At 39.2% G+C, this 22,960-nt stretch overlaps 1 protein-coding gene across 1 annotated transcript in view; it reads right to left on the bottom strand.

The window, feature by feature from the left end:
- ptprja (protein tyrosine phosphatase receptor type Ja) overlaps positions 1-22,960 on the bottom strand; it is a 203,072-nt gene that overhangs the window by 119,782 nt on the left and 60,330 nt on the right. Inside the window, exons 2-4 of the mRNA XM_051922621.1 lie at positions 18,955-18,973; positions 9,393-9,644; positions 1,762-2,013 (exon numbers count right to left, since the gene is read on the bottom strand). Coding sequence (XP_051778581.1) covers positions 1,762-2,013; positions 9,393-9,644; positions 18,955-18,973 — 523 coding nt within the window. The remainder of the gene's footprint in view (positions 1-1,761; positions 2,014-9,392; positions 9,645-18,954; positions 18,974-22,960) is intronic.

Genomic DNA, 22,960 nt, shown 5'->3' on the forward strand with positions numbered 1-22,960 from the left:
AGTGGCCTAGTCAAAGTCCTGACCTGAATCCAATTGAGATGCTATGGCATGACCTTAAAAAGGCGGTTCATGCTAGAAAACCCTCAAATAAAGCTGAATTACAACAATTTTGCAAAGATGAGTGGGCCAAAATTCCTCCAGAGCGCTGTAACAGACTCATTGCAAGTTATCGCAAACGCTTGATTGCAGTTATTGCTGCTAAGGGTGGCCCAACCAGTTATTAGGTTCAGGGGGCAATTACTTTTTCACACAGGGCCATGTAGGTTTGTATTTTTTTTTCTCCCTAAATAATAAAAACCACCATTTACAAACTGCATTTTGTGTTTACTTGTGTTATATTTGACTAATGGTTAAATGTGTTTGATGATCAGAAACATTCTGTGTGACAAACATGCAAAAGAATAAGAAATCAGGAAGGGGGCAAATAGTTTTTCACACCACTGTATATGCCCTGATGTTTTTATTACATTTTGAAAGTACAGATACATCGTAACTATGTTGTTTTTGGATCAGTGATAAATTGGTACATTGCAATTATATAAACTGTGGAATAACACTGACAACTGAGTAATTAACTATAGCATTACTTTGTATTACACAGTAAGTATGGAGTAATAACTCATACAGTATTTACACTGTACTTATACAGGTAATTACATAGTAGTTACAGTGTAATTATGGACACTTAATGTAAAGTGTTACCCATCTTTCTTCCCTCAACTCAAAACACACCAAACCTGGACTTTGTTTTCTCACTATGATAATTTCTTACATTCCCACCTTGTGGAATCCCCCAGATTTACTTACGCATGCAAGTATAGTCAGTACACTGCCTGCATAGCAGCAACTTCCTCAAGCGTACATGTCACATAGAATTAAGTATATACTTGGCCTAAGAGTTCTGTAACAAAACTATTGGTCCATAAAATATATTTACTATATATTGTAGAATCACTTATGAATCAGCATAATTTACTTCATATGATGTTATGGAAGCATTATTTACTTACATATAATTATTCAGTGCTACTGCTGCAACTCAAAATGTACAACTAGTTGACAAAATCAGATTTTTTGGTCGTGATAACAAAGAACCTGGTTGTCCTAAAATGCTTCCAGATTTCATCAACAATACCATGCATGTAATATTGTATCCATTTGGAAGTTGACAGGAAACAGATAAGGACAGTAAAGGATAGTAAAGTTCCCAGCAATGTCCTACATGTGTCCAAGAAAGGGGCAATACACCAAATCTTTAGGTATAATGTACAAGCTCCCTAAACAAATCTAAATCAGCACATTTCAATGAAGATGTGAAACTTCTTTAATTTATTACCTTTTGAATGGCTAAAATGAAATACCTTCTTTAACGTACAAGTGAGATTTCCCTATTTTCTGTTAAACCATGATTACCTACTGTATGTATTACCATGATGAGCACTGCACACTATATTTACTATAAAGAAGACAATAATATATTATGCAATAATACTATATTTCACAATCATTTTGCATATGCCAAAAAGTAAGACAAGAAGAAATTCATAACTATTTGGCATATGCTATTTTAAAATAATTTAAAATGGTAAAAAATAATTTAAAGCTGAAAAATGAATATCATACAAACTTTCGTATAACTGCTTCAAGTTTATGAACATCCTTAACAATAAAAGGAGCAGGAAAAAATAAAAGTGAAATCAACGTTATTGAATGTTATTTTTGAAGGGAGGATAGAATTCTACATAAAGAGGCAAAACTCACTTGTATACTTTATGATGGTAGCACTACTTCCTACAGTCTGATTATCTTGTGCCACTGCAGTGACAGTGAACGTGTAGCTAGTTGCTGGAATTAAACCAGTCACATTGGCAGAAGTGCTGTTGGTCGATGATGTTTTATTAGCTTCCACTACCATTACAATATATGAGACATTGCTTTGTGCTGGTGTAGTCCAGGAAAGTGATGCAGATGTGGTTGAAGTCACAACAGTAAGGTTCCCAACAGGTCCAGGCTCTGTATGTGCAACAAAGGAATAATGAACAAAATGTTAAACACTGCTAGTTAAACAAAAAAAATAACAAAACATTCTTGTGGTTTCCAACAACAAAAGTTTACTGCAATTAGAAGGAAGACAGCAATTTATAAAATAAAATCTGTCAATTGCTAATGGAAAGAAATGTTCCTATATTTAGTCAATTTATCAAAATCATCAATCAAACTAAAACAATTACATATTACAGCAACATGTAGAAGTGAATAGATCATAACTGTTGTCTTTTTAAAACTCTAAAATAAATATTTAATGTAATTCTTCCAGAGCAGTTTATTTTTCTGTGTATCACCGTTTAGTTAGAACAGGCATTAAATATCCATAGCTTAAATCTGAAATACACATACAATATGAGGTCGGCACGGTGGCGCAGTGGGTAGCGCTGCTGCCTCACAGTTAAGAGACCTCCCAGCGTGGAGTTTGCATGTTCTCCTCGTGTCTGCGTGGGTTTGCTTCGGGTGCTCCGGTTTCCTCCCACAGTCCAAAGACATGCAGGTCAGGTGCATTGATGATCCTAAATTGTCTCTAGTGTGTGCTCGGTGTGTGTATGTGTATGTGTGTGCCCTGTTGTGGGCTGGCGCCCTGCCTGGGGTTTGTTTCCTGTCTTGCACCCTGTGTTGGCTGGGATTGGCTCCAGTAGACCCCCGTGACCCTGTAGCTAGGATATAGCAGGTTGGATAATGGATGGATGGATACAATATGAAGTTACATGGCATTTCTTGAAGTTACTGAACATCCAAAATCACACAAATAAGTATAAAGATAGTGCTAAATGCTCTACCAAGACAGCAGCTATAACACAACAAAATCAGTTCAACAAATAGGGGTTATAACTTTATTTAGTCATTCAGAAAAATAGAAGAATTCCTTACTCTGTGACTCATGAATGAACTTGGACTGCATGAGCACAAGATGACACCTGTTCAATGAACCAATACTGCCCCACACAGATGCTATTTCTTCACTGTGTTGAGTTATTTTAAGAAAAGGGGTGATTCTGGCTGGTTGAACGAATATGCAGGCAGCATCTCCAGAGTATGTCAACCAATTAAAGTTAACCTTTATCCTTTGTCGATCTCAGGGAAGAATTTGAAAAGGATCTTTCAATTAAAGCCTCAAAAAAAGTTTTGTAATTCAGCCACTCGCAAAAACGTTCTAATACCACATGCACCTAGCGTGCTATGATTCAACAAAAAAATTGTTCATTCTTCATATATACAGTACTGTGCTTAAAGTAAAGCTGATTTTAAAGTTAGTAAATTTCGTTCCCTGTAAAAATGCTATATAAAAACAGAATAAGCAAAAAGAAACATTGATATAATATAAAAAGTAACAGGAATGTATTATATTTTTAAAAACAAGTCTGTATTTTATGTAGCCTCCCTTAAAACTGAAGCAATTGGCTTCAGCTAAATAATTTTTTCTTTGGACTTTGTCTGCTTTTTGTTCTTTTCCCTGTCTAAACAATTCCACACAACTTCATACATGCCAATCTTATAATGCTGGTCCTCTGTCCATAGACTTTTGAGGTTCTCTTATCCAGGTGGAGTGTGTGCAAAAAAATGGGGGCTAAATTAAAGAGAGCACAGCTGATGTCACCAGGAAGCCCCCCACTTGCAGTGTTTACAGACAATCACTCTGTGCAGGAGAACAGGAGTTCTGATATTACTCACGGCATAAAGGAGCTGTTTCTGAGGACCTTTGTAATCCAGACATTGTGGGATACTAGCTGGCCACTGGCAATTACCACATTGCAAATATCTAGACTCAGACAAACAATGATGTGTTTGACCCAGTCCACAAAAAAACTGTTCATAATTTACAGAAAGTCGACAAGTTGAAGTCCAGTATCTTCAATCCGCACTTCCTAAGAGGCTGAATGAAATCCAGTAAAATGCTTGTTCAGTATCTATCATAGTCATCTGGCAAAAAAGTATGCACTTTAACTGTGGAAAGAAGAAATGGTCTTATGGATCTTGTTGTAGCTAATAAATCATTTGGAAAGAAAGGCAACAAGTAGAATATATTGTGTGGGATACAGCCCGGACACAGACAGGTAGACATGATTGATTTCAACCCACACACGTTTATTTACAATTATTAACAATAAGTGCACAACCCATTGTCACAGCACCAATCACCCTCAGTCCAGGCCCTAACACAATGCCTCTCTTCTGGTCCGCCTCCACGCCTCTCCTCTCCTCTCCTCTTCCACCCGACTCCAGCCATCGAATGGAGGGAGGCGGCCCCTTTTATACACACCCAGATGTGCTCCAGGTGCCTCCTGATTAGCTTCCGCCAGCACTCGCCAGTGTGGAGGAAGTACCGGCTGCACACCCAGAAGCACTCCGGGTGTCCCTGGTCTTCTTCCCCCCAGCACTTCCAGGTGTGGAGGAAGTGCTGAGGGTCAGGGCTCCATAGACATTGGGGCAACCCCAGCGGTGACCCCGGGCCCCTGTAGGGTTGAGCTTCAAAGCTCTGTTCCCGTGGTCCCCAAAGCCACCAGGCCGGTCAGCCCCACATGGTCTGGGGGAGGCGTAAGCCCTCCTTCAGGTCCTCCTGGGCGTCCCGTCTGGGTAACACCCCCAGCCTCCTGTGACACTTGCAGTAAGTGAAAGACCATAAGGAGTGACAACTAGTAGCAGAAGGACTTGTAAAGACCATAACAGGTCAAAACCAGGTTACCACAGTATGCAAGTGTGAGTGATAGCCATATCTATGTACTTACATACAACTTGAACAGCATTACCTACCCATGGACAGCTGCTTTATAGTGCCTCGTATGTACAGCTTTATTCACACATGGACAGCAACCGCAAGCAAAACTGGAATTAGTTATAGCTACTTTACAGCGCTCCATGTGTAAGTCTCACCCACACATGGACAGCACATGTTTTACCCTTTATGGAGATCGAAACTTGGACATCAGTGCCTGACGTAAAGCCGCTGACGTTGCACCTTGGCGGCTGGTTTGTTTACTTGGCAGGGTGAAGAACAGAGCATTACATTCATAGGTCTGAATGACAATCTGATTATTGTGGATTATTGTGGATGGTAACCTACCAGTTGTAAGATGGACTCTGTATAGCGCCCGACCCGACACAGGTTGGACACGGGAGGCATGTTTAAAAATGAATAAAACAATTTATTTTCTTCCCATGTGGGCACACGTCTTCCCCGTGTCCCACAGACAATGCACAGTCCCAAATCACAGCACACAAGTTATGCAAAGCACTTCTCTTTCCCCTCAGGCAACCTTGTCCCCCTCCACCCGACTCTGGCTGCTGAGTGGTGGTCACTGGCTCCCTTTTATTGGGTACCCAGAAGTGCTCCAGGTGCTTGATTGGCGACATCCGGCTGCACTTCCCGGTAAGGTGAAACCAGTGCCCAAAAGGGGCAAGCAGCTCCTGCTGCAGCACCCCCTGGCAGCGCCTGCAGAACCCCACAGAGCTGCATAGAACTCCAACCCCATGAGGCCCTTGGGGAGTCTGAGGCACCGCTGAAATCCAGGGAGGCTGCCATCTAGCGTACAAGGGGAGGTACTGGGCTTCCCACCCTTGTTTCCTGGCAGATGTGGTGAAGGGGCGTTCCGGCCAGGCATGGTAACACGTGTGGTTGGTCAGCCAGTTGGCAAACATCTGCCACATCCTCTCAGTTGCGAGAAGCAGATCATAGATATGTAATACAGTACCTGCCAAATGATACAAAGAGCACACGACACATGTTTCACCCTAATTGGGGCTCATCAGGTGTACTCACCTTTGCTTCCTCTTACGGGGGTCGAAACTCAGACATCAGTGCCTGTGGTTAAGCCACTGACGTTGTCCCATGGCAGCCGGTTCACTTACTTTACATGATAAAGATCAAAGTATTACATTCGTACATTCAAATAATCAGATTGTGATTCAGACCTGGGTGGCGCAGTGGTAGAGATGCTGCCTCAAAATAAGGAGACCTGGGTTCTCCTCCCAGGCCCTCCCTGCATGGAGTTTGCATGTTCTCCCCAGTTCAAAGACATGCAGGTTTAGTGCACTGGCGATCCTAAATTGTCCCTAGTGTGTGTTTGGTGTGTGTGAGCCCTACCCGGGTTTGTTTCTGCCTTGCACCGTATGTTGGCTGGGATTGGCTCCAGCAGACCCCCGTGACCCTATGTTAGGATATAGTAGGTTGGAAAATGCTTACTCACTGATTCAGAACTATGAATATATATACTGTATATAGTCGTGTTTTCATAGACACAATACCAACAACAAGATCTATTTATATAGCACATTTTCATACAATTAATGTATCTCAAAGTGCTTTACATGATGAAGAAAGAGAAAAAAAGACAAAATAAGAATTTAAATATGAGAACACTAATTAACATAGAATAAAAGTAAGGTCCGATGGCCAGGGAGGACAGGAAAAAAAAAAAACTCCAGACGAGTTTCTGCAGGGGTTTTGAGGTCACAAGACCACCCAGTCCCCTCTAGGCATTCTACCTCACATAAATGACCTCACAATCAGTCCTCATTGTATTCAGGGTTTAACATGGAAGAATTCGATGAGGACAGTCATGTGGACTTCTGGCCTTTAATCCATCAATGGAGGGACATCACGGTGCTTTGATTAACACTTAATTGGGGCTTTACTCTAAATAAAATAACTGTTATGGCATACTGTCATGCCAAACTAGTTACTGGCATGATAACAATGTGGCCAGCAGCTTTCCTCTGTGCACAAACAGTAGCAAAGTAAGAATATATTTGAACAATAAACAAAGCAAGATGTCCCATTTGCTTTCTTGCTTATAATAAACAGCATACAGAAATGGTATGGATAGTTTTCTTGTTACATTTATATTTATTTGCTTAACAGACACTTTAATTCAAAGTGACTGACAAAAGAGGTCAGCATGATCAAGTAATCATCAGTCTAGGGACTGTTTGGGAACAAGTGTTACAGGACAACATTACAAAATTGATCATTACAGCGAACAGCTCAGAACAAAATGCAATCTGGTTAAAATTCCTAGGATATAAAACCTAGCAGCTAATATCAGACTGAAATTCATCAAACAAAAGCTTTTGAATAGACATGAGCAGCTTGTTCTACCATCTCAAACAGAACAGAACAAAGAAATTGGCTAAAAGATGTCAACGGCAACTTGATTCAACCAATATTAAACGATTTTCCCACTTTGAGGGGGTTGCCTGAAAATGTCATATATAGCACATAAAATTTCTCAGTACAGAGGGTCCTCAGGTTACAACATCTCAACATACGACATTTCGAGTTTACAACGCTCACTCCCATAAAAACTTGAGAAGGAATAAAGGTAAGGATTTTTTTACACTCATTTTTTCTGTTACTACAGTATAGTATATTTATGTCCTTTTCCTTTTTCTGTGGCTTACTTGTGTGTTTATGTTCTAGATTATGATTTTGCAAATGTGTTAGGTTAGGTAAGTGACTTAGGCTAGGGGGTGTTTCGACTTACACCAAAATTCAGGTTACATCACTGTATATCATTTATACACAAACATGGGGCTGAGTCCTATCTTGGCAAAGCTGTCATGTATTTTTTTCATTCACACATGTGCACATATAGTTTCATATACTGTATACACTGTCACGCACGCGCGCATAGGGAGCTGCAGAATGACCCAGGAAGCAGCGCGAAGTCTACAGCCAAAAGGGAATGGCGGGCAACTAACCCCTCTCTCTCTCTTTTCCCAGAAAGAAGGAAACAACGACACCATGACTCTAAGGGCTTTCCACTTCCTCATTCTCCTACACCCTGATGACGTCAGGACTCCCAGCGTCCTTTACGATTCCCTACCCAGCTTTCCTCTGATTAATTCCGGTCCCTCACTATAAATCTTCCCCCCTTTCCACCATATGTCGACGGATGGTAAACTGTCAATGGTTGTCTGGACTGTAATTTTTGAATTTATACTAACTGTACAGTATACGGGGCCGGAAACCCCAAACCTTTACGAGACTATTGTGTCTTTATTTTACAACACATACATTTATGTTGCATACATGTTGCAAACACTGGTCACTGGTGTGTAGACTGGACCATCATCATGACATTGGAACAGTACTCAGACGTGATATCAGAGCTGGCAAAACAAGGCCTGTCATCGAAAATTATATCTGAGCGTCTGTCTTATGAACACGAAGAAGCGAGAAGGTTTTCTGCGAGAAATGTTAGAAAGTTTTGTGTTGAGCAAATCTCGGGCTGTCGACTCTCTGACACACATTTGGAGACAGAGGTGACAAACTTCAAGCCCGTCGATCGATGTGTTGTGAAAAAATCCAGATAAGTCCTCCAGATTTACTTAAAGTACGCACGCAAGTATAGTCAGTACACTGCCTGCGTAGCAGCAACTTCCTCAAGCGTACATGTCACAGAATTAAGTATATCCTTGGCCTAAGAGTTCTGTAACAAAACTATTGGTCCATAAAATATATTTCCTAAATATTGTAGAATCATTTTTGAATAAGCATAATTTACTTTATATGATGTTATGGAAGCATTATTTACTTACATATAATTATTCAGTTCTACTGCTGCAACTCAAAATGTACAACTAGTTGACAAAATCAGATTTTTTGGTCGTGATAACAAAGAACCTGGTTGTCCTACAATGCTTCCAGATTTCATCAGCAATACCATGCATGTAATATTGTATCCATTTGGAAGTTGACAGGAAACAGATAAGGACAGTAAAGGATAGTAAAGTTCCCAGCAATGTCCTACATGTGTCCAAGAAAGGGGCAATACACCAAATCTGTAGGTATACTGTACAAGCTCCCTAAACAAATCTAAATCAGCACATTTCAATGAAGATGGGAAACTTCTTTAATTTATTACTTTTTGAATGGCTAAAATGAAATACTTTCTTTAACGTACAAGTGAGATTTTCCTATTTTCTGTTAAACCATGATTACCTACTGTATGTATTGCCATGATGAGCACTGCACACTATATTTACTATAAAAAAGACAATAATATATTATGCAATAATACTATATTTCACAATCATTTTGCATATGCCAAAAAGTAAGACAAGAAGAAATTCATAACTATTTGCCATATGCTATTTCAAAATAATTTAAAATAGTAAAAAATAATTTAAAGGTGAAAAATGAATATCATACAAACTTTCGTATAACTGCTTCAAGTTTATGAATAAATATAAAGTGCAATATAAATAAAATTTATTATTATTATTATTATTATTATATCCTTAACAATGAAAGGAGCATGAAAAAATAAAAGTGAAATCAACGTTATTGAATGTTATTTTTGAAGGGAGGATAGAATTCTACATAAAGAGGCAAAACTCACTTGTATACTTTATGATGATAGCATTACTTCCTACAGTCTGATTATCTTGTGCCACTGCAGAGACAGTGAACGTGTATCTAGTTGCTGGAATTAAACCAGTCACATTGGCAGAAGTGCTGTTGGTCGATGATGTTTTATTAGCTTCCACTACCATTACAATGTATGAGACATTGCTTTGTGCTGTTGTAGTCCAGGAAAGTGATGCAGATGTGGTTGAAGTCACAACAGTAAGGTTCCCAACAGGTCCAGGCTCTGTATGTGCAAAAAAGGAATAATGAACAAAATGTTAAACACTGCTAGTTAAACAAAAAAAATAATAAAACATTCTTGTGGTTTCCAACAACAAAAGCTTACTACAATTGGAAGGAAGACAGCAATTTAAAAATAAAATCTGTCAATTGCTAATGGAAAGAAATGTTCCTATATTTAGTCAATTTATCAAAATCATCAATCAAACTGAAACAATTACATATTACAGCAACATGCAGAAGTGAATAGATCATAACTGTTATCTTTTTAAAACTCTATAACACAAATATTTGATCTAATTCTTCCCGAGCGTTTTTTTTTTTCTGTGTATCACCATTTAGTTAGAACTGGCATTAAATATTGTGAGACTTGCCTGGACACCACCAGACTGAGACCGCATCTTTATAAAACTCTCGTTTATTTTTCTGTTCACCAACACAACACAACTCAGTCCCGCACAACACTACATGCTTGTCGCTCCAATCACCTATACACCAGGCCTTTCTCTCTGTCCGTGGGCCACCTGTCCTCTCTCTCCAGGAGCTTTGTCCTGCTCCCAACTCCAGCTCTCTGATTGGAGGAAGGCAGCCCCTTTTATTCCTACCCAGATGAGCTCCAGGTGCTCTGCCTGACGTCACTTCCTGGTGTGGCGGAAGCATCAGGAGAGCACCCGGAAGCACTCCGGGTGACCCTGGAAGTATCAATGTCCATGGGTGTGGCAGAAGTAAATATGTCCCAGGCTCCATGAGGTTCAGGGCGCCCCCTGGCGGTGGATACAGGGCCCAATGGGCTTAAGCCTCCCTGGTCCCCTATCCGTGGGCCTCTTCTAATCCAGGGCGGTTGCCCCCTCGTGGCCCGGAGGTCAAATACACCACAATCCGGTCCTTCCAGGCGTCCCAGCCGGGTCTGACCCCCAGCCTCGTACGACAATATCCACAGCTTAAATTTGAAATACACATACAATATGAGGGCGGCATGGTGGCGCAGTGGGTAGTGCTGCTGCCTCGCAGTTAAGAGATCTCCCTGCGTGGAGTTTGTATGTTCTCCCTGTGTCTGCGTGGGTTTGCTCAGTGTACTCCGGTTTCCTCCCACAGTCCAAAGACATGCAGGTCAGGTGCATTGGAGATCCTAAATTGTCCCTAGTGTGTGCTTGGTGTGTGTGTGTGTGTGTGTGCACTGTGGTGGGCTGGCACCATGCCCGGGGTTTGTTTCCTGCCTTACGCCCTGTGTTGGCTGAGATTGGCTCCAGTAGACCCCCATGACCCTGTAGTCAGCATATAACGGGTTGGATAATGGATGGATGGATACAATATGAAGTTACGTGGCATTTCTTGAAGTTACTGAACATCCAAAATCACATAAATAAGATGTAAGATTACATCTTGCCTGAAGAAGGGGCCTGAGTTGCCTCGAAAGCTTGCATATTGTAATCTTTTTAGTTAGCCAATAAAATATGTCATTTTGCTTGGCTTTTCTCTACATAAATAAGTATAAAGATAGTGCTAAATGCTCTACCAAGACAGCAGCTATAACACAACAAAATCAGCTCACCAAATAGGGGTTATAACTTTATTGTCATTCAGAAAAATAGAAGAATTCCTTACTCTGTGACTCATGAATGAACTTGGGCTACATGAGCACAAGATGACACCTGTTCAATGAACCAATACTGCCCCACACAGATGCTATTTCTTCACTGTGTTGAGTTATTTTAAGAAAAGGGGTGATTCTGGCTGGTTGAACGAATATGCAGGCAGCATCTCCAGAGTATGTCAACCAATTAAAGTTAACCTTTATCCTTTGTCGATCTCAGGGAAGAATTTGAAAAGGATCTTTCAATTAAAGTTTCAAAAAAAGTTATGTAATGCAAAAACGTTCTAATACGACATGCACCTAGCGTGCTATGATTCAACAAAAAAATTGTTCATTCTTCATATATACAGTACTGTGCTTAAAGTAAAGCTGATTTTAAAGTTAGTAATTTTCGTTCTCTGTAAAAATGCTATGTAAAAACAGAATAAGCAAAAAGAAACATTGCTACAATATAAAATGTAACAAGAATGTATTATATTTTTAAAAACAAGTCTGTATTTTATGTAGCCTCCCTTAAAACTGAAGCCATTGGTTTCAGCTAAACAATTTTTTTCAAGTGGTCTTTTTTGTAATTTTCCCAGTTTCTTGCAGGATTTACTAAAACTTTTCTTTGGACTTTGTCTGCTTTTTGTTCTTTTCCCTGTCTAAACAATTCCACACAAGTTCATATATGCTTTGTGATGGCCAATCTTATAATGCTGGTCCTCTGTCCACAGACTTTTGAGGTTCTCTTATCCAGGTGCTTCCCACCCTTGTTTCCTGGCAGATGTGGTGAAGGGGCATCCCGGCCCGGCATGGTAACATGTGGGGTTGGTCAGCCAGTTGGGAAACATCTGCCGCATCCTCTCAGTTGTGAGAAGCAGATCATAGATACAGTATGTAATACCTACCAAATGATACAAAGAGCACATGACACATGTTTCACCCTAATTGGGGCTCATCAGGTGTACGCACCTTTGCTTCCTCTTACGGGGGTCAAAACTCGGACTTCAGTGTCTGAGGTTAAGCCTCTGACGTTGTCCCATGGCAGCCGGTTCGCTTACTTTACATGGTAAAGATCAAAGTATTATATTCATAAATTCAAATAATCAAGATTGTGATTCAGACCTGGGTGGCGCAGTGGTAGAGCTGCTGCCTCACAATAAGGAGACCCGGGTTCTCTTCCCAGGCCCTCCCTGCATGGAGTTTGCATGTTCTCCCCATATCTGCATGGGGGTGCTCCGGTTTCCTCCCACAGTCCAAAGACATGCAGGTTAGGTGCACTGGCGATCCTAAATTGTCCCTAATGAGTGTTTGGTGTGTGTGAGCCCTACCCGGGTTTGTTTCTGCCTTGCGCCGTATGTTGGCTGGGATTGGCTCCAGCAGACCCCAGTGACCCTGTGTTAGGATTTAGCGGGTTGGAAAATGCTTACTGACTGATTCAGACTTATGAATATATATACTGTATATAGTCATGTTTGGGCGGCACGGTGGCGCAGTGGGTAGCGCTGCTGCCTCGCAGTTGGGACACCTGGGGACCTGGGTTCGATTCCCTGGTCCTCCCTGCGTGGAGTTTGCATGTTCTCCCCGTGTCTGCGTGGGTTTCCTCCGGGCGCTCCGGTTTCCTCCCACAGTCCAAAGACATGCAGGTTAGGTGGATTGGCGATTCTAAATTGGCCCTAGTGTGTGCTTGGTGTGTGGGTGTGTTTGTGTGTGTCCTGCGGTGGGTTGGCACCCTGCCCAGGATTGGTTCCTGCCTTGTGCCCTGTGTTGGCTGGGATTGGCTCCAGCAGACCCCCGTGACCCTGTGTTCGGATTCAGCGGGATGGATGGATGGATAGTCATGTTTTCATAGACACAATACCAACAACAAGATTTATTTATACAGCACATTTTCATACAAATAATGTAGCTCAAAGTGCTTTACATGATGAAGAATGAGAAAAGAAGATAAAATAAATAAGAATTAAAATAAGGGAACACCAATTAACAGAATAAAAGTAAGGTCCGATGGCCAGGGAAGACAGGAAAAAAAAAAAAAAAACTCCAGACGGCTGGAGAAAAAAATAAAACCTGCAGGGGGTCTGAGGCCACGAGACCACCCAGCCCCCTCTAGGCATTCTACCTCACATAAATGACCTCACAATCAGTCCTCATTGTATTCAGGGTTCACATGGAAGAATTCGATGAGGACAGTCGTGTGGACTTCTGGCCTTTAATCCATCAATGGAGGGATATCACGGTGCTTTGATTAACACTTAATTGGGGCTTTACTCTAAATAAAATAACTGTTATGGCATACTGTCATGCCAAACTAGTTACTGGCATGATAACAATGTGGCCAGCAGCTTTTCTCTGTGCACAAACAGTAGCAAAGTAAGAATATATTTGAACAATAAACAAAGCAAGATGTCCCATTTGCTTTCTTGCTTATAATAAACAGCATACAGAAATGGTATGGATAGTTTCCTCGTTACATTTATATTTATTTGCTTAACAGACACTTTAATTCAAAGTGACTCACAAAAGAGGTCAACATGATCAAGTAATCATCAGTCTAGGGACTGCTTGGGAACAAGTGTTACAGGACAACATTACAAAATTGATCATTACTGTATAGCGAACAAATCAGAACAAAATGCAATTTGGTTAAAATTCCTAGGATATAAAACCTAGCAGCTAATATCAGACTGAAATTCATCAAACAAAAGATTTTGAATAGACATGAGCAGCTTGTTCCACCATCTCAAACAGAACAAAGAAATTGGCTAAAAGATGACAAAGACAACTTGATTCAACCAATATTAAAAGATTTTCCTACTTTGAGGGGTTTGCCTGAAAATGACAGGTAATTATTTTCCCCGTCAAATTACTCATATATAGCACATAAAATTTCTCGGTATATCATTTATACACAAACATGGAGTAAAGCTTGGCAAAGCAGATCATGTATTTTTTTCATTCACACATGTGCACATATAGTTTCATACAGTGCATCCAGAAAGTATTCACAGCGCATCATTTTGTTTTGCATTTATTGCATACTAGCAAAATACCCGCGCTTCGCAGCGGAGAAGTAGTGTGTTAAAGAGGTTATGTAAACATATATATACATAAACATATATACTTATATACATATCTACATATACACATATCTACATATATACATATATATATATATATATATATATATATATATATATATATATATATATATATATACATATAGACATCCACATATATATACATAGATCAACATATATATATACACATACATATACACACATACATACATACACACATATATATATATATATATATATATACTGTACATATACATATCTACTTTTTGGCTCCTGTATTTAGGATATAGCGGGTTGGATAATGGACGGATGGACATTTGTATGCATAGCCCCATTTGCCCGTTTTCGTTTTTTTTCTTTCTTCAGTAATATTTCAGCAGACCCGGAGCTTGTCAGTTCAAATCCTGGTACTGACACCACTGTGTGACCCTGAGGAAGTCACTTCACCTGCATGTTGTGCAAAAAACGAAAGTAATGTAACAAATTGTACCTCAGATGTTGTAAGTTGGTGGAATAAAGGGATAAGTAAAATAGATAAATATGTATTATACACATAGGAAATATTCATTTATTTTCAGTTAAGTCATCTGCAGCAAACTTTTATAAATGAGGGTTTCTGATTTTTACATAGTGCAAACTGTTTCTTCTTTATTGACGTTTTCTCTTGGAGAGCTTTTTTCATTTTATTGAAAATGAAAGCAGCAGCTGCCAAAATATGTAGCTTTTTTATTAATTTTTCAACATTGTGTAAAATAAATGTATAAAGTAACATAAAAACTTTAAATACTGGTTATTGTTTTACACTAAAATATTACTACAGAGATAGAAAAAAAGTAAAATGGATATGTTCTTTTTCTTTAAGGAGATTAAATATTACTGAAGAAAGAAAAAACAAAAATTAAACAGCCAAATGGGGCTATGCATACGAACTTAAAAGGTTTAAATAAAACAGAAATATATATTTTATTTTTACTTGCTTAACTTGTGGAGGGTGTATCCTGTAGCAAAGCCGTAACTTTTTTCGTGAAAGCACGTTTCAGTCAATAAGTGTTAAATAAACGTGTAAAGATATTGACAATAAGCTAAGTCATCTGCAGCAAAGTTTTATAAATGAGGGTTTCTCCTTTTTAGACAATAAGCTACGCAAACCCAGGAAGACATGGAATCGTTTAAATCAAGTATCATTACATCTTCCTTTCTTAAAGAGAAGTAAGGCAGTACTTATAAGCTTACATATTTATATATAGACATACATATATATATATATCTATATCCGAAGCCGTGCAAGCACACTCTTTTGAGAATGCAACGTATAGTTGTACAGAAGAAAAGCAATCTTGCCTGAAATGAATGGCAACCTTTTGTAGGTCTATGAAGTTAATTTAAAGTTTAGGTTTACGCGGTGCTTTCTTTCCGAAGTACCTGCACTCATGAATATGTCTGTATGTGTCAGTCGGTGAAATCCACGCGCTTCGCACCGGCGAAGTACCGCTTTTAAATTTTTATTAAGAAGAAAATAAAACGTTTTTAAATTGAGGGAAAATATACCAATAACAGTTTGTTAAGGATCAGTTTTTTTGTGAAGCTGCCTTTACTCGAGTGATCACTTCGAGCTGACTTGGTGGCCAAGTGTAAGCGTTACCTGGAAGTAAGCACCCATACAATCAGATTGTGAATCAGACTACGAATGCCGTGAATGTAATTACACACTCACTGCAGTTGCTTACGGTAATCGAACCTCAGACGTCAGCGCTAGAGGGGCTTAGCAGCGGTGAAGTATTGGTTTTAAATTTTAATTAAGAACAAAAGAAAACCTGAGAGGTTCGATTCCCGAAAGGGAGTGAAGTGAGTGTCCGGCTACCTACCAGGTAAAGCTTATGGTCGGACAGCAAGTGACGTAACATCAGCCACGGTGCCTTCAGTTGTGAGAAGCAGATCATAGAATGATTGAAAATAGTTTTGCATTTACCTTTTTAGTAAAAGGCGAGCTTTTAAGCCTGAGAAATCACCCCGTAAATGCACACGTTTAATTGCACATGTGTTAATATGTATGGTTACACAGTATTAAAAGACAGTGAAGAACGTGATTTACCTTTGTTCCCGCGTTTCATAAAAGGCGAGCTTTTAAGCCTGAGAAATCACCCCGTAAATGCACACGTTTACTTGCATGTGTTAATATGTATGCTTACATAGTATTAAAAGACACTCAAAAATTAACGTCATTTACCATCAGCCACGGTGCCTTCAGTTGTGAGAAGCAGATCATAGAATGATTGAAAATAGTTTTGCATTTACCTTTTTAGTAAAAGGCGAGCTTTTAAGCCTGAGAAATCACCGCGTAAATGCACACGTTTAATTGGACATGTGTTAATATGTATGGTTACACAGTATTAAAAGACAGTGAACAACGTCAGTTACCTTTGTTCCCGCGTTTGATAAAAGGTGAGCTTTTAAGCCTGAGAAATCACCCCGTAAATGCACACGTTTAATTGCACATGTGTTAATATGTATGCTTACACAGTATTAAAAGACAGTCAAAAATTAACGTCATTTACCTTCGTTCCCGCGTGTGACTCGTGCTGTAAATCTCTTCCTTGTTTTCAGTTCACGTGATTACGTAGGAGGCGTGATGACGCGATACGCGACTCCGCCTTCTCCATTACAGTGTATGGACAAAAAATATGTTCCAGTTATGACCATTACGCTTTGAATTTCGAAATGAAACCTGCCTAACTTTTGTAAGTAAGCTGTAAGGAATGAGCCTGCCAAATTTCAGCCTTCCACCTACACGGGAAGTTGGAGAATTAGTGATGAGTGAGTCAGTCAGTCAGTCAGTGAGTGAGTCAGTGAGGGCTTTGCCTTTTATTAGTATAGATAAATGTATATACGGAGGAGCAGGCTGTCTTTGTTTGTGACAATTATTTCAATGTTTTTCAGATGGTAGATGCGGAGGAAATGACCATAGAGATAATTGTTCATGTTGATGACTTTTTTAATTCCCTTTAAATTTTATTTTGTTTGTACTTTCTTGCTGTGCAGGGTACACAGTCCATTTACTTTTTGGTATTTGAAATTTCGTTTCAGAAAATATAATTTAAAAAAGAAAAACAGACACTTATTTGATTTTCAACTTAAAAGGGAAAAATGAAAAACGCAAAAGAATTATTTTTTTTCTTTTGTTCTTTCGCACATCAGAAAAGAAAAATACAAGAAATGAGAACGAGACAACTCCCTTTATTTATTTTGTCTGAACCGGAGCTTTTTGTAGGTCAACAACCTGGTGAGGTAATGCGCCACTTGCAGCAAACACTGGTCACTGGTGTGTAGACTGGACCATCATCATGACATTGGAACAGTACTCAGACGTGATATCAAAGCTGGCTAAACAAGGCCTGTCATTGAAAATTATATCTGAGCGGCTGTCATATGAACACGGAGAAGCGAGAAGGTTTTCTGCGAGAAATGTTAGAAAGTTTTGTGCTGAGCAAATCTCGGGCTGTCGACTCTGACACACATTTGGAGACAGAGGTGACAAACTTCAAGCCCGTCGATTGATGTGTTGTGAGGAGGACTGTTCACACGTGTCATCAAAAATCGCATAGAAGAAGAAGAACTTCCTGTTTCAGATAACGAAAATGCATCTGTTTTTTTGTTTCTGAGCTTTTACATTTTCATTACAGTAATCCCTCGCTACTTCACTTTTTGCGGATTCACGACTTTGCGGATTTTATATGTAAGCATATCTAAATATATAAGGCGGATTTTTTGCTGCTTCGCGGGTTTCTGCGGACAATGGGTCTTTTTACTTGCTTCCTCAGTTGGTTTGCCCAGTTGATTTCATACAAGAGATGCTATTGGCGGATGGCTGAGAAGCTACCCAATCAGAGCACGCAGTTAAGTTCCTGTGTACTTCTGATTGGCTCAGCGACAGAGTGTTGCATTAACCAGGAAGTCTCATCTCACTCATTCAGCATTAACGTGCTCCTGCTTCAGGGGCCGTGTCCAAGCACCAACAGAAGATGCAAATGATTGCAGAAAAGGTAAAAGTTTTGGATACGTTCAAGGAAGGGAACAGCTACACCGCTGCAGGACACCATTACAGCATCAATGAGTCCACGATTCTTTTTATTTAAAAAGGAGGAAAAGCATATAAGATCTACGGCCGCAGTGTCCTTTAACCAGGGCGCAAAACAAGTTGCAAGTGGACGTGATAAGGCAGTAGTCTGGATGGAATCTGCTTTAGGAATCTTTGCAACAAGGTCGACGACGTCATGACCGCCTACAAGCTGCTACGTGTACTTCGCGATACAGTAAGTGTAAACTTATCTACCGATTTCATATTGCTTAGCAGTTGTCCCTGTTTTAACAGAGTAAATGGTGGGTTGTAAACAATACAGGGAGGGTTTAAAAACGTCCAAATACACGTTAAATAATTAAATAAATATAGTGTCCCTACTTCGCGGAAATTCAGTTATCGCGGTCGTCCTTAGAACCTAGTGAGGGATTACTGTATTTGAATCACAAGCTGGTGTATGCTACATAGAAGACTCGCAATTCAAACAACACATTATATTGCATATTTTCAAAGCATGTTTGAAAAAAATTAAAATATTGTAAAATAGCCAATACTATATAATAGAAAAAAATCAAGTACTTACGAGACTGTACAAAAGGAACCTGCAAGAAGAGAAGAAAAATAGATCATTAGGATTTCCCTTGCAAATACTATACAGATCACAACAAAGTCTGGTATATATAAAAATGAAGAAAACACAAGCACAGAATCCCTTAATTTAATATGTTTGAATTACTCAAAAGGAGGAATGAAAAGTGTTTTTGGAACAAAAGGAAATATTTAATTTGCAACTATGTGTTTTCACCATTAACTTTGTCTTTTAATATAATGTTTAGAAAGAAATACCACTGAAAAAAGGACTGAAAAGTACTGATCTGGCCAAGTCCACAACTATTTTTATTATATTTTTAAAAATAGAAAATCTATGAAATTAAAAATATCATAATGAGAACATTAGCAAGCCGTATAATCAAATGCTTTCAATCTAAATCATCAAAAACAAGAAATGGCAACTACCTAACAAACTAAAAAGAGCAAAACTTTGCAGCCAGTGTACCCCATGAACCGTGCTTGCTCTATTTTACTGCTTTGTTTACTTTAACAAAACAAAAATAGATAGAGATTAGGTATTCAAAGTGTACAATTAATTAACATGTTTTTTGACTCTTCCAGTGACGCATACTTCATTCATATGTTTTGAAATGGCGCCATCTGCTGTTTATTAACGTAGAAGAACATATTTCTTATATCTACGCTGTGATACACTCTAAAGCAGCTTAGAAACATTACATGTTTAAACAGATATTAAATGAGCTCTCTATCAGTTTTTATTATTTCACATAGATAATTTGAAGTCAAAATGTCCAATACATTTTACATGCTGTTCAGAAAAGTTTCAGGTAAAATTAGCCCATACTAAAGTTGCCATTGTTTGTGTAATGTGGAAGGAACTGCTTCTATGAGTGACCTATACACCTCTGGACTACAAGTACAACCACTCTTTAGTCCTTATTTTAAAACCACACAATTATCTTTTAAGATATGTAGTGTTGACAAAATTATATTATCTAATGATGAATAGGTATAGCATACAGTAGGCCTGTGCGATATATCGAGTGGCACAATATGAACAATATTTTTTAATGCATTGTTTGAAAACAAACCTACCGCGATATATTATGTAATATGTTTTATTAAACACTACAAGTGTGTAGTGCATTATTTCTGCTAATTGGAGCACATCCTAAATGCAGTCATTGCGATTAAAACCCACCTCCTGCTTATCTTAAACAGTAACAACAATGGCTGAGATGGAGGCAGAAACGAGTACGGCTATCAGCGCTGATTTAGTGCCAAAAAAAGGTACAAATGTGACCTCCGTTGTTTGGAAATGGTCTGGCTTTAGACAAAATGATACAGAACAAAAGACTGTTATATGTAAACTTTGTAAAAGAGAAGTAGGGATGAAGAGCGGCAACACCTCGAACCTCTTCAATCATTTGAAAACAAAACACGTTACGAAGTATGAAGAATGTATTAAACTTCGCGAGAACTCTGCTCAAAACGCAAAGAAACACACCCCTGCCGCAAAACAAATCACGCTGGCGGCAACGTTCTCTCGTTGCATACCGTATGAAAAAACAAGCCCCAAATGGAAGGAAATAACAGCTGCAGTAACATACGACATTGCAAAAGATATGCATTTAGCACATAGTGAACTGCCAGAGGCAGTTGACAGACTTGTCTTTCTTGAACAAAATTTGTGAAATTGTGTTACCTGAATGCATGTTCTTGCCACGCTTTATTTGTTTACAAAACATAGCTTAAAAAGAGCATATTGAAACATTATTATTTTAAGTTTTTTTTAGGCAAACCTAGTAAAGTAGATAAAGCATCTACTCCTACGTCACCTAATATTCAGACAACTGGCTTTCTTGCGTAAATGTTTAGATGTGTTTCTTGCATTAATGAGTATATTTTGGTTTATGCCTATGATGTAAAGTTGCAAGTTTGCAATTACATGTAAATAACTAAAGAGCAATATAAATGTGTGGCTTCTTTTTTTAAGTAATAATAGATAGGAAAAAAATATCGTTGCATATCGTATATTGACTTTTGGTCCAAAAATATTGCAATTTGAATTTTGAGCCATATCGCCCAGCCCTAGCATACAGTAGGTTTGATTCTGACCAACATGAATCTCGTATGCTTGAATGTGTAAGTACTGTACCAGATACAGACTGACAGTAGTAAACAGTTTTGAGGATGCAAAATCACACTTCAAAAAAAATTTCAAACGTTATCTCATTAGCCCATTTAAAATTAATTTAGCTTGACTTACCACTAATTATACTCTGCTTAACGTAGATAGTTCTATACAGAACATAATCCATTAAGCTTGAAATATTCACAATATGTATCATCAATTAATCACAGCAGATACAGTGCCTCAACCTGACATCTCACTACAGCACCAGACAATAGCGTTTTTTTTCTTAGTTATTACTTTAATTTAACCTTTTAGGACTGTAGGATATTCCACAGCACTGGATCATCTCAGCTAAGAGACTAGTTCAGAGGGCTTGTTTGTTCTGAAAGGATGGCTATATGAAATGTTTGAGCCTGGTACAAAAGGTTCAGATCTCATCCTGCCTCGAATGATACCAAGAATCCCAAAATGCAGAAAAATCCCAAGATTAATAAACTGATGAGATTTACAAAGGAAGGACAACACAATAAACAGAAATAAAGGGAAAATGACAAATCTGCTGCTCCTCCGGGTTTATCAATACAGATAGTCAAACTCTTTCAAACACCTACAAGGTCAATATGTGGCCGGCCTGAGAATTAAACCCTGGTCAGTAGCTACTTTAATATAAATGTGAATTTGGGACAAAAGACAAAAGCTCCATCTGGAGACACCTGGTATCCCTGCAGTTCTGTACCAATTTTAGGCTTTAAAGAATTAAGTCCAGTAGGAATATTATCTGTGATCTTGTACACCACTAGCATCTTAAAAGAACGATATACGATGAGTCAAAATGTTAACACTAATGGTACTGCTATGTATTTATCCATCCATTATCCAACTCGCTATATCCTAACTACAGGGTCAAGGGGGTCTGCTGGAGCCAATCCCAGCCAACACAGGGCGCAAGGAAGAAAACAAACCCCGGGCAGGGCGCCAGCCACCACAAACACCAAGCACACACTAGGGACAATTTAGAATTGCCAATGCACTTAACCTGCATGTCGTTGGACTGTGGGAAGAAACCGGAGCGCCTGAAGGAAACCCACACAGACACGGGGAGAACATGCAAACTCCACACAGGGAGGACCCGGGAAGTGAACCCAGGTCTCCTAAAACTGTGACGCAGCAGCACTACCCACTGTGCCACCATGCCGCCGCTATGTATTTACTTATATACAATTTGTGTAGACAGTTTATGTGCCACATATGGTACATGTGTTGAACATGATGGCGAACAGGTCGAGACATTCCTGTAAATCATCTTGCACTTATGAAGTATGTTTTGTGAAGAAATTGTTTCCGCCATTCAAATGTTAACCCTGTATGTTTCCTTCGATGTAGGCCTGGGCAAAATATCGAGTGCCACGATATGAACAATACTTTTTAATACATCATTTGAAAATATCACAATGTATTCAGGGCAGCATGGTGGTGTAGTGGTAGCGCTGCTGCCTTGCAGTAAGGAGACCTGGGTTCACTTCCCGGGTCCTCCCTGCGTGGAGTTTGCATGTTCTCCCCGTGTCTGTGTGGGTTTCCTCCCACAGTCCAAAGTCATGCAGGTTAAGTGGACTGGCGATCCTAAATTGTGCTTGGTGTGTGCACCCTGCCCGGGATTTGTTCCTGCCTTGCACCCTATGCTGGCTGGGATTGGCTCCTGTGACCCTCTGTTAGGATATAGTGGGTTGGGTACTAACTGACTGACAATGTATTGATTTAAAAGGTTCCACCAAACACAGTTTGTAGTGCATAATTTCTGAGGATTGGGATACATTCTAAACCCGGTCTTCATTTGCATCTCATTTTATATAGCACTTTAAACAAGTATCGTCACAATGTA

The sequence above is a fragment of the Erpetoichthys calabaricus genome, chromosome 2, assembly GCF_900747795.2.
Source record: "Erpetoichthys calabaricus chromosome 2, fErpCal1.3, whole genome shotgun sequence".
Lineage (NCBI taxonomy): Eukaryota > Metazoa > Chordata > Cladistia > Polypteriformes > Polypteridae > Erpetoichthys > Erpetoichthys calabaricus.